General features: G+C 40.1%; 1 protein-coding gene across 6 annotated transcripts in view; it reads right to left on the bottom strand.

The window, feature by feature from the left end:
- The window catches only part of CKAP5 (cytoskeleton associated protein 5), a 58661-nt gene that overhangs the window by 25091 nt on the left and 19465 nt on the right, over positions 1-14105 (bottom strand). For all 6 annotated transcript variants that reach the window (XM_033148702.1, XM_033148693.1, XM_033148726.1 and 3 more), the window contains 17 exons: positions 13381-13494; positions 12915-13019; positions 12413-12502; positions 12163-12327; positions 11041-11169; positions 10149-10328; positions 9389-9502; positions 8394-8504; positions 7242-7334; positions 6809-6994; positions 5694-5788; positions 4328-4385; positions 4121-4246; positions 3795-3934; positions 3430-3604; positions 1353-1466; positions 370-498 (listed from right to left, as the gene is read on the bottom strand). In XM_033148702.1, the coding sequence (XP_033004593.1) occupies positions 370-498; positions 1353-1466; positions 3430-3604; positions 3795-3934; positions 4121-4246; positions 4328-4385; positions 5694-5788; positions 6809-6994; positions 7242-7334; positions 8394-8504; positions 9389-9502; positions 10149-10328; positions 11041-11169; positions 12163-12327; positions 12413-12502; positions 12915-13019; positions 13381-13494 (2124 nt within the window). The remainder of the gene's footprint in view (positions 1-369; positions 499-1352; positions 1467-3429; positions 3605-3794; positions 3935-4120; positions 4247-4327; positions 4386-5693; positions 5789-6808; positions 6995-7241; positions 7335-8393; positions 8505-9388; positions 9503-10148; positions 10329-11040; positions 11170-12162; positions 12328-12412; positions 12503-12914; positions 13020-13380; positions 13495-14105) is intronic.

The raw sequence follows: 14105 nt of genomic DNA, 5'->3' as shown, positions 1-14105 counted from the left end.
ATGTGCGCAGGAAGTCCTGCTGTACATTCAGAACTTCGCTTGTGCAACATTTGGTACAAGTAAAGGAATGTGGTTAAAATATACAAAAAATGAGAACAATAGTTGTTGGTACAAGTTTACATTTTGTTCAAGAACAAAATAATGAACCCTCAAATTGCTTCAGAAAATTCCTATTCGATACTTGCCACTCTTGGGACACTTAAAGGAACTGGAGCATCCAAAAGTACAATACAAAGAAAGGCCTCATTTCACTACATTACATATATAAATAATTTACCTGCCCAATTTGACATAATATAAAGTAGCTTTCCTCTGTTTCTCTTCACAAAGGATAAATGCAAAACTCATTTACATGGAACAATCTTTTACCTCTTGCCGTAGGAAAGGATTCTCTTTCTTGAGCTCTTCAGAAAGGTCCTCCCCTTCCAACCACTCTTTCATGCCTGTCTGCTCTATCCAGGCATTCACAGTTGTCAGAGAAGCTGCTCGGACATTACTCTGAAGAAAAAACAAGATTTACACATGCTAAACTTCAGCAGTGGTAAGAAAATCAACTGAGCAAGGTTTGGGGATCTTTTTGCAAAGATTTCTCTCTCCCCCCCATGCTTCCCATTAAAGGTACTTTTATTACAGTATGCAGATCGCTTGAAAGACTGCAAGGGTCAGGGAACTATGGCTTCTTATTATACAGGCCCCAGTGGAGAGCCATGAAAAGACTCCATGATTTTTATAAGGAGTTCCTACCTGTCTAACACATTTGTGTATGATACTTACAAAATAATTTTGGAGGAAGAAGGAAAGGAATTTAGTCTTCCTTGTACTCTCCCCTCTTCCCTAACTGACCTCAAACCTCACCCTGACTCAGCTTCCATGCACTAATCACTTGCTGAACGAGGATTAGTGCTGATGTGACCTTTCTGTACTTAAACTACTTTCAATGGGGTGTGCACTCAGTGTTTTGTGGACAGCACCTGAACTCAGCGAAATATTCAACTTACACCTGTTTCTTGATGTGGAAATTACAGCACATACAAAAAAGTGTACATTTTCTACAACAGAGACACAAAACTTTGAATCCTGAGTATACTAATGCTATTAGAAGTGCTGCATGCCAGTGGTAGGGTGTGTCCACCCCACACAGCAGTGGCTAATAAGGCCACATTGCTTTCCCAGCTTCCCAACACCACACAACACTGGTGGTTACAGAGAGGAGGAAGAGGACAGTAACTTTAATAAGGGACAGTGGTATATGTCAGTGTTAAATGAGGTCATATTCAAACAAGAAACAAAGTGATTCTGGTCTCAAATAATCTTCATTTCTACAGGCTGCACTGAGAAATATGTGAGTCTACCTTACTGTCTCCAAGAATTGTGACGATGGGAATGCCCAGGTTTTTCACATGTTGCTTGATATTTGGGCCCATAGCAGTAGCAAGTTGTTGAAGGATGGTCAGGGTTTGCTGTACCTGGAAACAGAAGAAGCACGTGAACTTTAACTCTGAAATTGTCTTAGTCTACCCGCTCTGGCCATTTTAATGATCCAGTGTGTCATCTCTCTTTTTTAGAAGCTTGTGAAGCAGTGTGTTCTCTAACTTGTAGGTAATAAAATGTTGCATTGTGGAGTGCTAATATTCACATTCCCAGTGACAACATTCAATCCCTTCTCTTGATTTTCTGCGATGAATCAGTATTCTGTGGATACTTTGGATGCTCCGTCCTCATTCAGCTGATTTGGGGGTTCCATCCCCTTTGTAATCCCCCCCCATATTGCCGTTATGTAAACCCTGAGGTTCCAACATTTCCCTCTTGCATGCAGTTTCTTTTGCTATGTAAACACTTGCAGCCTAAACATCAGAAAAAGAGGAAATTGGAAATGTTGATGTATGTTTACTTCCCTGGGTGTCAAACCTATCTATTTCTCTCTCTCTCTCTCTCTCTCTCTCTCTCTGTGTGTGTGGGGGGGGGGAGGCATTTTCCTGGGATTCTAAACTGAAGTGTTACTAGCAGAAGGGTGCTTAGATTACTCCAGGGCTTTATGTCACTCATGATTTGCCCATGGCTGTTGAGCTCTGATCACCAAGGTTTTTAGGTTTTAAAGAGAGGTAGGACCATATCTCTTGCTCTCTCTGTGAACTGTTTTTCTTATTGGATGACTAGGAGAAAGAAGGAACTGAGGAATCTAAAGCCATATGGGTCTGCCACATCCTAGATCATTTGAAGTGAGGTGAACAAGGGACCTTTGGAACATTAAGGTTTTAAGCTATTTGGAGATCCCATGCTAGTCAAATGACTGGATAGTACTGGTACCCTTACAATAAAAGCTAGCAGAGTTGTGACTCTATATAGAAATACTGTAGGTTCTTTCTGATCAGTTGTGGGATACTGGTTCCAATTGAGCACTGTGGAATGGTTAGCATTCCCTCTCTTTATTGCCTTCAAGCTCCCTCCCCCCTATCTCTCTCTCTCTCTCTCTGTGTGTGTGTGTGTGTGTGTGTGTGTTCACAACAGTAAAATAGAGTTCAGATACTTTCTCACAAGTATACTTTCTTAATTGCTGTCTCCGTCAGCCTCTCTCCAATTATAACAGGGAGCTATGCAATTCAAGATCCTTAAAGATAGGTCACTTTAAAAACCAGCAACGATCATAGGGTGGTGAGTCCATTCTGGCTTCCCCAAAGACTGATTTAAGTGTAAGCCTATTCCAAGCAAGTACAAAACCAAGCAGTCTAGGCAGTTTCTTGAATATGGAACTTGGTTGCAAACAGATGCCCATTTAGACAGACTTACTGTTGTTGTTTTTGATAGATAAGAAGCAGAAAAAGTAACAAAATAATTAAATTACTGTCCACTGGAAAACAGCTGTGTACATACAGAAAACGGCATTTGCAACTGTAGGGAAAACTACAAACTCACATATTTTATGGGCATTTATAATCAAAGTAGTGTTGTAATTTAAATTTGCATTTCTTTCAAATCACAGAATCATGATCATCTGTAGTGGACTTTCAGGACAAACAGAAGAACCATTAACGGGGAGTTATGAAATCTGCCCAGCTGTGCTTTGGAGCATGTGCAACAAAGGGATTAACAAAGCTCAATTGTACTAATGTTGTGCTTTCAGTAGTACAGTGCATTTCCTCTGCTTTGACAGCAACAGAGCAGGTTCTCTGAGGTGCACAGAATATATTTATAGCTGTACCATTTCCACTGTTTGTGCCAAAAGAACATCCACATCAATAGACAAACTACCAATTGTAGAACTCTAGATCTTATTGTAGGAAATGGATTAAATTGCATTAAAATGTCATACTAGATAATGTCATACTAGATAATCCTCCATGAAAGATGTAAATGAAACTGGTATTCATAACTGGAAGATGACAGACTACAACAAGTTTATTTTCAATTCTACAGCTTAACATAACCTACCAGGATTTTATTGGAATCATTAAGACGACTCTTCAGTGCAGGTGCAAGTTCGCCTATGCTTGGCTGTATGAATTTGGCTTCATTAATTATGCTTGCTACTTCATCCAGACCCTCCTTTCGGATTTTCCAGTTTTTATCACCAATCTTAGACACTAATTCAGATGTGATCTTATCACTAAAAAGAGAAAAAGTTAACACCTCAGATTATAGTTTCTGTTAAACAAGATGAAATACACTATAAGTATCTTAACAGTGCATACAGAGAATACAAATTTACAACATAGCTTACAGATGAGTAGCTATAAATTTGCATGTTGAAGTTGTAGCTATAAAAATTGCCCTCGGCATGCCGAAGCCATACAAACCTGATATCAGTTCTTGGCAACAGATCCACAACATCATTTCCTGCGTCCTCTTGTTCATCTCCTTCCTCCCCATCATCTCCACTGCCAGCCACGTGTCTGGTATTGCCTCGAGTTGGAGCAGGTGGTGTTTGTCCTTGCATCTGAAATGTCAAATGAGCATGCATATTTGGGGGTAGGTGTCAGCAGTGGTTAGACAGTTACATCATCTTGGTTCACATGCCTGCACAACACTGTATCTTAACTGAAAGTTGCACAAGCTAAGGCTCCTAAATTGGTGCAATAAGCTGCTGAATACGAACATTTGCAGCGCTTTGGAAAAAGCTTACTTTTTCAAACTCAGCATCTATTTGGGAAAGAAGAGCAGGTTTCTCATCCTCGAAGAACATCCGCAAAGGGGGCCCCACGTACAGATACATGCCACCTAATAAGGTAATTGCAGATGTTCTCACCGCCTGTCAAACAAGAAAAAGAAAGGCTCAATTTCAACCATTCAGACAGTATTTAGATCTTAGTTTGAAGAGAAGTTTACTCACAGGATTTGTAGCGGCAAGAGCAGTCTTAACGTTGCTGATAAAAGCCTTCACATTCAATCTGGGGGGAGGGGGGGAACGCACATATTAGCTGAAAGCAGCACAACAATGCATATAAAATAGCAAGATATGGGACAGCTACTTGTTTGCTTTGGAACAATTTGTAAGAAGCTATGGAATTTAAATTTCTAGTTTTCTGTTCAGCTCTTATTTACACAATGTATTTTGTCTGTTTTCACAAGGGGATTGCAATTCAAATGGTACCTACAAGAAAATGTGTTTGATAATCCTGAGAACTGAACTAGTTCCATTTTCCTGAGGCAGGCGGTTTGAAAATTCCTTGCTGAGAATCTGCACATTATACAGGAAACGTGGGACAGGGGAAATAGTGGGTAAACAGGCCCAATGTATTTAGTCTTTAGTGAAAGACTAGATGTCAGTCCAACTAAAGAATTGAAGGTAGGGCAAAAAAAAACCAAAAACACAACTGTTTCCTGTTCCAACTTTCTTTCTGAGTTGGAACAACTACATTGCCTCACCTTACTGTCACTACTTGTCAAAGGCTAGATGTCAAGAATCAGAAAGAAAGTTATTGGCCGTGTGTCTTTTCTGACCATCATTTGACTATTATTGCCCATCTTAAATCTCTCTAGATAAGCCTGTAGTTAATTCTAGTGTAGTTTCTCTGACCCAGGTAAGTCTTTAACTGAATTACAGGAACCAACCAGAAATTCTTTAGCTATAGACACTTAATAAACCATGGGGTAATGATGGAGTCTTCAAACATTAAAGGGAGTTTAAATCAGGCAAATCCCCCATGGTATGAACAGTTTCAAATAAAACCTTAAATAAATAAATTTCAGAATTTATTATCAGTTAGAAGAACAAATGGAATTTGACAAAATACTGATGAACAACTAAAACCATTTGTGGTCAAGGCTATATATCCATTGTTGTATGGGAAAACCTGTTGGGGAGGAGAATCCCACAGGTTCTCCTCAAGCCTGAATTTAAGAAAATGGTTATAAAATAATGGTATTATACCAGATTAATGGTATATAACACCAACAAGAATATCCTAGTGACTGCTGGAAATACCAGGAAAATGACAAAGAATTATCACATGGGGGATGCAAAGACACATTTCAGCCAGACAAATATACTCAACACAAGTCTGGTGAAGGATGTGGTCTAGGGAGAGGGTGTGTGGCATGGGTCCAGAGGGCCAGATGGAGAAACTGGGAGCTCCGAGGCCTGAGGTTCTCCACCCATTTTAGGTGATGACACAATAACTGACTGTAGTGCTTGATCTACGAGTCCAATGGCTCCTCTATATTAAAGCTCTTTATTCTAGTATTTTGAAACTTACCCAGAAAACCCAAACTCTTTAATTGCATTTGAAAGCCAATTCAAGGTTTCCGATTGGTTCTTTGGATTCTTCTGAGAAAAGGCCATTGACATTACCTAGAATGAAAACATTAAGACTTTACCCAGCTCCACAAATCAGGAACATGCAACCTTCTAAAATAGACATGATACCTATGGGTGCAGTGGCACTTACAGGCATTGCAAACAGCACCCAAGAGGCACTCCACTCCCTTTGACTGGATTTTTTAAAGCCTTAAAAAGAAAATTAGCCAAATGACAAGATCTCTACTTCCTGCAACTCCCATTGCTCAGCTGTGCAATGGGCTGGAAGAATCTGAAGCAGTGACCTCTTCCCAGAGCTTTATCCTCTGGTGATAACAACCCTGGCCCCCACCTCCGCACCACCCTGTCCCTCCAACCTGGTGATCTGGCTTGTTGCTGCCCTCACCCATGCTTTGCAAAAAGGCTTTTTGGGGAAGTCAGAGGAAGCAGCATGGGGCAGTTCCCTTGCTAACAAGATATCAGCAGCTGCACATGGCAAGCAGAAGCCTTTTATTTTGTGTACAGGGAGTGTGACGGTGGTGGATGAAAAGAGCAATCTAGGTCTACCCATGAACCAGTCATTTTGAGGCTAGCCATACTCATGCAGCAACCATTTTGTAATGGCACCTTTGACTGTTTCACCTAAGCTGCCCATGAGACAAAAAGGGTTGGAAGGCAGTTTATGGCACATGGCCACACAAACTTGTTGCAATTATCTTAAGAACATAAGAATAGCCTGTTGAATCATCTAGGCCGGCATTCTTTTCCCACAGTGGCTGAACAGATGCCTGTGGGAAACCAGCAAATAGGATTTTGAGCTCAAGAGCACTTTCCCCTCCTGTGGAATCAGCGACTTGCTCCCAATAATTCAGTCTCAAAAGGAGGACAATGTAAAACTGAGGAGCAAAAAACTTCTATTAACATTGCATGAAGAGAACTTTCATTAAATTACTGCTTTTGAAAATACAGCTAGAACTCATGCAGCCACAATAATATGGCAGTAAGACTAAATAAAATAAATGACCAATAAACATGTAAAAACTGGTTTCATACGATTGTTAGCCTTCCACATACCTGTTCAGCAGTCCAAGGCAGCTGACATGCTTCCGCTATTGCTGTTAGTGCTTCTTTTGCATTGTTCCCACATTTCACATCACCAATCTTATCCACAAGACCATCCAGCACAATTTGTGCAGACGTTTTAGAGAAGGTTCCCTTCTGAGCAATCAAAGCGACTATGTGAAGTTTTATCTGCATCACCTAGATAGGAAAAGTAAAGTATGTGAATGTATCCAACATTCCACTTCAGCCCATGCCTCGTAGCTTTGTATGTTCCCAGGTCTGATTTAGTTGATTCAGCATACTATTCTGAAGAGAATAGTTCTCAACATTTTCCTAAACACCAATGTAATTTTGCTGGATTTCAGTTGCTATAAAGATTACAGTAGTTAATGCTACAGCTTTTCCTAGCAGTTGCTCCATTAATAGCACAACAGTGTTGCTTTACCTGAAAGTTGGTCTCCTTCCATCCAGGTTTCTTGGCCAACATCCTTACCAGAGCCTGGCAAGGCATTTCAGCTCTATCCATCAGCTCAACAGCCTTAAAGAGTAGGAGATGATAATTAATTCTAGAAAATGCAAAACATTATACATTCCAGCGCTCATTTGGGAACTCTTTTTCAAGTTATAGTCAGGCCTCCATTTAGCATCCACAGCATCTATTATCTTAACAAGAGATTTATCTATTATTTCCTTCATTTCAGGAAGTTTTCAATTTTAAAAAGTTTCACATGAAAATTATCAAAAGCAGCTTCTCTGTTTGGTAGATTTTGAATTCTAAGCCAGGTTTTGGTTAAATATCCTCCCCCATCCCCCTTGTTATCTTAAGGAAAGGGAAAGTCAAAATGACTTTGAAACACACATAATGTATATGCTGACTGAGATGAAGACTGTATCAAATCTTCATCATACAACCCCATCACTATGGTTCCATCTTTGTAAAGCTAACTGTGTGCGCTGGTTTAAAGGTTTCATGAAAAAGTGAGATGTGTGTTCCACAGCTATCAAGTGAAGAACACAGGATAGCAAGATATTACCAAGGGTGGGCAGGGGCGAGAAGGAAGGAGATAATTATTGTTGGGACTCCCATCATCCTTAGCCAATGTGACCAACGGGCAGGGATGATGGGACCAACATCATATGGGGATTCAAAACTGGTTGCCCTAAAGCCTTCATGAGCACTTGATGGACTGCTGAAGCAAGGAATACTCAGCCTCAAAAGGAAATAATACATCAAAATAGGAACAATAATGTAACTGTTTTTGAAATAGCCTAAGCAAAGGTGTGGGGGAAGAAGCATTTAAACAGCACTCCATCAGTGAAGCTACAAGACTAGCTAATGAATCTGAAGAGGTTGTTTGACAGATGGGAAAATGCAATTTCCTAGAAATAGTGTTCTCGCTTCAAAAAGATGTTTGCATGTCCCATCAGAACAAACTCTGCATTTAGTAAGAAAGGGATAGTCCAGAAGGTTACGGAGCATAGTATGATGCCCAAGGGTTTCTGTGGACTTCAAAAGCTATGAACAGGTGGTGTTTACAGCTCAAGAGACCACTTCTCTGATTCAGGCTAACTTCCAAAAGACCACACTCTTGATTACCTTTTGAAATTCTTCCATGCAAGCAAGCCTTTCTTTCCAGTTGCCACTGTCTAGCTGTTGTAGGCAAGCAGCTGGTAGGACAGCTGAAGCCTTCTCTTCACATACCTCTATCTGCAAACAGAAAGAGAAAAGGAAAAAATTCTTATTTTGGTAGCTTATTCTTGTGCTGCAGCATATTTTATATAGCCAAGGGACCTAAATTAAAAAGAAAACCATACCCATGAGAGCACTTGTACAAAATGGTGTAATAATTAACACTATACTGAACTGTACTTATGGTGCACTCCTTTAGTTAAGAAAAAACTTCAGGTTTGTGCCTTGCAGGACTGCTATAAAACGTCTGATGTTTTCCCTTTTATTTGGGCCAAGAATAGCCAAGCCATTTCACATCCATGGTAGGCAGATGCATAAACTACAAGACTGCTTTTAAAATGTCCTAAAACTGGTGTTCACACAAATGGCTAGAACATTTCAACTGATCCTGAATACTACTACTATGTAATTCAGCAAACAATTGCCATTCTGGCCTTCTCTATTCCCTTGATGTTCTCTCCCCCTTTCATCTTCAGCATGTTCATAAGCCCACTGATCTTTAGATGCAGCACAAAAGTATTAAATCTGGCTTTATAAAAAAAAATAAAAAAGGCTGCGCTTGCTAATTTTGTGACTTACTCTAGGGAAATACCACTCTGTTTAGACCTAACAGCGACTCAAATAATGTGAACATTATTTTGTACCAAATCAAACCTCTTTGTCTATCCAGCTCTGTGCTGTCTACACTGACTGACAACAGCTCTCCAGAGTTTGAGGCAGAAAGAAGCCTTTTCCCAGTCCTATCTGGGGAGATGCCATTAGGGACTGAACCTGGGACCTTCTGCATGCAAAGCAGATGCTCTACCACTGAGTTATGACCCTTCACTGGAAAAAATGAATAGGTTTTTTTTTTAAAAAAAACAGCATTTTACACTGAATTTTAACACAGATGAAGCACCCACCGAGAGTTCTGGCTCAAATATCTCCTTTACTTCAGATCCTTTCTTGCCTTTTGTTCCAGTACTTCCTGCCCCACCAGCTGCAGCTTGCTTGCCCTTCTTGGGTGGGCCACCAGACTATACAGGAAGAAAGCAGCAGGTTAAGTCAGTTAAAGTTCTGAATCAACTTAAGCAAAGCTTGGACTGAAGCTTTAAAATGATGACCACGGCAGCTGTTGGGATGAGGGTAGGAAACGGAGTGAAAAGTAAAAAAAGAAAGGAATTCTCATTTTCAAGACTGCCTTTTCTCAAAAGACTAGCATCTGTCTACATCACATTTCTGGTTTTCCCATATACTCAGCCATCAAAATGTGATGTTTTAGGCTGATGGCATATCAACACAACTAAGGAATGTGTGACCATAGGCATCAACTGGATTACTGTAAGGAACTTTCCTTGGGACTCTATTCAAAGATGCATTTGGATACTTCATTTGGTGCAAAATTCAATAGCAATAGTTTCCCTTTTTTGTACCAAAACAAATTCTATTTTGATGGCAATTCAAAGTGTCAGTTATTACCCTTAAATACCCTAAACAGTTTACAACAATACTTATTAAAGGGCAGTCAATGTCCATATGATCTGTTGTAGCTCCCAAGATAGAGCACTCCCTATTTGTTAATATGCCAATGCAGCTTGTGTACTTCCTCATTGTGAACATGAAATTAGTTCCTTATATTAACATAGGTCTACTCAAAATGTAAACTGATTAAGTTTCCCTTACCTTAGCCGCAGGTGCCTTTTTCTGTGCACCAGATTTGGAATTATCTTTTGTATCTTTGTCCCCTGCAGCCCCTGAAAGAGCTGGAGCCTTCCCAGCAACAGGTTTGCTCTCTTTTCTATCGGCTCCTCCACTGGCTCTACTACCACCAGCCAGCTCCACCTTTTCAGCAGACTCTTTAATCTAGTGGAAAGAATCAGAAGACCAAAGGCATTACAATAAATCTTCAGTATGTAACCATTAAGGCACCCCAAAATCACTTATAATGCTTCTTAGGCATGCTAACACATTTTGTTACTTTGAAGTGTTATCTGTATAACTTAAATAATAATAATAATAATAATAATAATAATAATAATAATAATAATAATCTTATTTGAAACCCACCCATCTGACTGGTTTGACCCAGCCATTCTTAAAGCAAATAGAGGAATCAAAGAAGCTTAGTAAATAGTGGGAGTCTCAGAGGTAAGGAACTTTTTAATAAGAAGGGCCACTTAGCAACAGGAAAACTCAACAGGATGGAAAAGAAAAGACTTTGACTGCTTCCCTGAAAGCTTCCTTCAGGCAGAGGTGGCGAATTCTGCACTGGGAACAAGCAGTCCACGGACATGGAGGCACAGCTCCTTTAAGTCTAACCACCTCTTCCCCCTTCATCCCTAAATAAGCTCCTTCCCCATCACTATGTACTGCTTGTCTCTTGCTGGGAAAGGCTCAGGATTGAAGGGGTGGAGGCCCCAGAGCATGACTGAACGTTGGTTACAAGCCGAAATGCAGCACAGACTGTGGAGGTTCCCCACCAGTGCCCTAAAGCCCATGTGCAGGCTTCCCCAATGCTGTTGTCTTTAGAAACTGCAAAAGCCTGATGATTCAGTGTCAGAACAGTAAGACTTACCCGGTCAAGTTTTAGTTTGTCCACATCTGTTAGGAAAGGGTTCACAGCTTTCTCACCTGCCACCTTCAGGGCAGTACCCAGGGCTTCAAATGCAGCATCTCTAACTTCTGGAGCCGAATCATTAATATGCTGTAGCAAAAACACAAGACCTGAAGAGTTTGCCAACTAGATTTCTCGTTCACACTATTATTATTTATTACATTTCTTCATATTTTATTTTGCCCAACGTAACCCAAAACGACTTACAAACAAAAAGAAAAGAAAAACAAAACAAAACAAAACAATCCTACATCAATATATTAAAACCAAGGGGGAAAAGATACATTAAAAATTATACCCACTTCTAAAAGGCCACATGTAGATAAAGGTCAACGGTCTGGTTATAGAGAAAAGTTCTGCCTGGCACCAGCCAAGCCTCCAGACCTCAAATTACAACTGCAGAGCCTGGGTTGTTTCATATGGCAAGAGGCGGTCCTTGGGGTCCTGAGCCACATACAGCTTTACAGGTCAAGAGCAGCCCTTTGAATTAGGCCCCCAAACCAACTGATAGCCAGTGCAGTCAGGCCAGGATTGCTGTTATATGCTCAAACTGTTTTGCTTAGGTGAGCACCCAGTTGCTAAATTCTGCACCAGCTGAAGCTTCTGAACTATCTTCAAAGACAGCCCTACATATAACAAATTGGAGTAATCTAACCAAAAAAATAATGGATGATGCTCCACCATTGAGCATTGCAGCAAAAGGACAGACATTATTAACTGCATTAATTCTTACAATTTGTCTTAAGCCCTGGGTTTTTCTTGTAAACATGCACAATGTGTAAGCCCTTTTCATAGTAAACCAAGCACAAAAAAGCAATTGGCTTTCCTCCCTTTGGAGAGCTACTGCTCTCATACCGGTCTCATCTCTCCTCAGGGTTCCTTCCAACTCTACAATTCTATGATCTCCTTTCTTCTACAAAGTTAAGGCAAGCTGTCTGCTTTCCTACCAGGTTGCAATAAAATTCTTCTATGAAACAGTTCGTGATTGTTGTGCATCCCAGCACAAGAATCTCTACAGATACACTCTCCAGTTCCACATACTACTTTCAGCCGAACACAGACCTCTACAATGCTAATAACTACCTTGAGAAGAGCAGCACAGAAGGGTTTCAGTAGGCTCTTAGAAAGGACAGTAGAATTGCAGTGACGAAAGCTTCTTGCGATGAAGAGGGATGTCTGTTGCTTGATGGTTGGGTTTTTGTTATCCATCACAGCCAATATATCCTCACTTAGATTTTGTAACGTGGTCTAGAATGGTTGGTTAAAGGATATTAGTTCTTGCGAAACCATGGTCTGCTAAACTTGTTTAAAATACCACTAGCCATGCACTTACAGTCAGGAAGATTGCATCAATGGCTTCTTGCAATGCTTGTACAACCTGAGGCTTTTTCTCCTTGAACTTCTCTAAGATAGTTGGGACAACCTATAACAATAATTACCAAGGTATTAAGAAGTTGAAATTAACGTTTGATTTCCAACTGTGCTCTAGGAGAGTGCACAATAAGGAAACTCCTGTTTGCTCCATACACAGAAAAACAAACACACTGAACTTGTACTACTTAAAATAACACAGTTTTGAGTAGCCTATTCAAGAGAGCCCTTTAAAATAAGGTTAAATATCAAAAATTGCCCTTATTTTTCCTTTAAAAAAGGAAGGGGGGAAAGTGAGGTAGGGAAGCCTTCCTGTAGATGCTCTTTTTCATCTCGTTTTGTTAGAGGTTTAACAGAAGAGTTTCATATTCAAGCAGCAGGAACCAGTAACAGTCCAGTGCTAACCTCACGTATTCTATTCTGCAGATAATAGCTGTATTCTGTGTAGTGACCTGCATACTTACATGACCTGCATACTGTCCAAATTTCTTCCTGAGACCAGTAGCCAGTCCAGCAAGGCATTTGGCAGCCAAAGCAACCAACATTACATTGGTATCCTTTCCAACAACCTGTGGGGGAAGAGGAACATTACAATCCAATAGTCAGATTATTTGGATGGGGTGTCTAAACAAGCAGCAGCAGTGTCCCTCTGCAAACTCAGGAGAACCATACTAGACACTAGGTTTCCCCACCCAACCCCTTCTTATTCCACCTATATAAATTGCACTCCCACATATTTGAATGTCAGCATTTCTATTTCCATTCCAGCAATTCAAGCCATGTCACATGATCAACTCAATCCCATGAATGAACTTTATAATCACACTCTGTGTTAACCAATGAATTATCAAACCTCCTTTTAAATACAGTAATAGTGATGCCACATATTTGGCTTGGAAAGGAATATTTGAGTATTAGAGGGGTCCTTGCCTTTTTAAGAGCTTTCACCAAGTCTGCATAGTCTCCAGCTTCAAGTTTGGGATTTTTAACTAGAACTTCCACTGCTTCCAAAGCTTCTTTTCTCTCCTGCCATTTTTTTGCCTCCTGCAATGCAAAACATAAAATTTATATATACCTTGGTCTTCAGAAATTATTGCAAATTCTGTAAGATTAATCAGAACACTTGCAGACAGAGCCTTCTTCAGCCATTTGTTTATTACACTGACAGTATAGATTTTTCTATGTGTGCTGAGGGAAAACTTTTACCACCAGCAGACATAGACGCAAATAGATGTGCACTCTTTCTGGAAAAACATGTAGCTTTATATATACATGTTTTATGTCTATATATATGCATTATTGGACATGATGCACTTTTGTGCTGTGGCAGCATCTGTGTGTACAGGAAAAGCACCTTCACATGCTTCTGGAAACCCAAGATAAACTGAAGCACTTTTATTATTTTCATTCATACGTGCTTTCAATGACAGCTCAGGAGTTCCCATCAAATATTTTAAAGTCCTTGGACATGAAGCCATTTTAATTAGACAGCTGAAAAATGAAGCTGTTTTGTAGATACATAGAACACAACAGTTAATTGTGCAAAAAAACGGGGAAGATAGTTTAGTGTCTATGATTCATAATATAATAATAAATTCTTATTTATACCCCGTCCTTCCCCGCAAAACCGGGCTCAGGGCGGCTAACACCAATAA

Source organism: Lacerta agilis, chromosome 1, assembly GCF_009819535.1.
Source record: "Lacerta agilis isolate rLacAgi1 chromosome 1, rLacAgi1.pri, whole genome shotgun sequence".
In the NCBI taxonomy this organism is placed as follows: domain Eukaryota; kingdom Metazoa; phylum Chordata; class Lepidosauria; order Squamata; family Lacertidae; genus Lacerta; species Lacerta agilis.
This window is presented reverse-complemented; position numbering and strand designations above follow the sequence as displayed.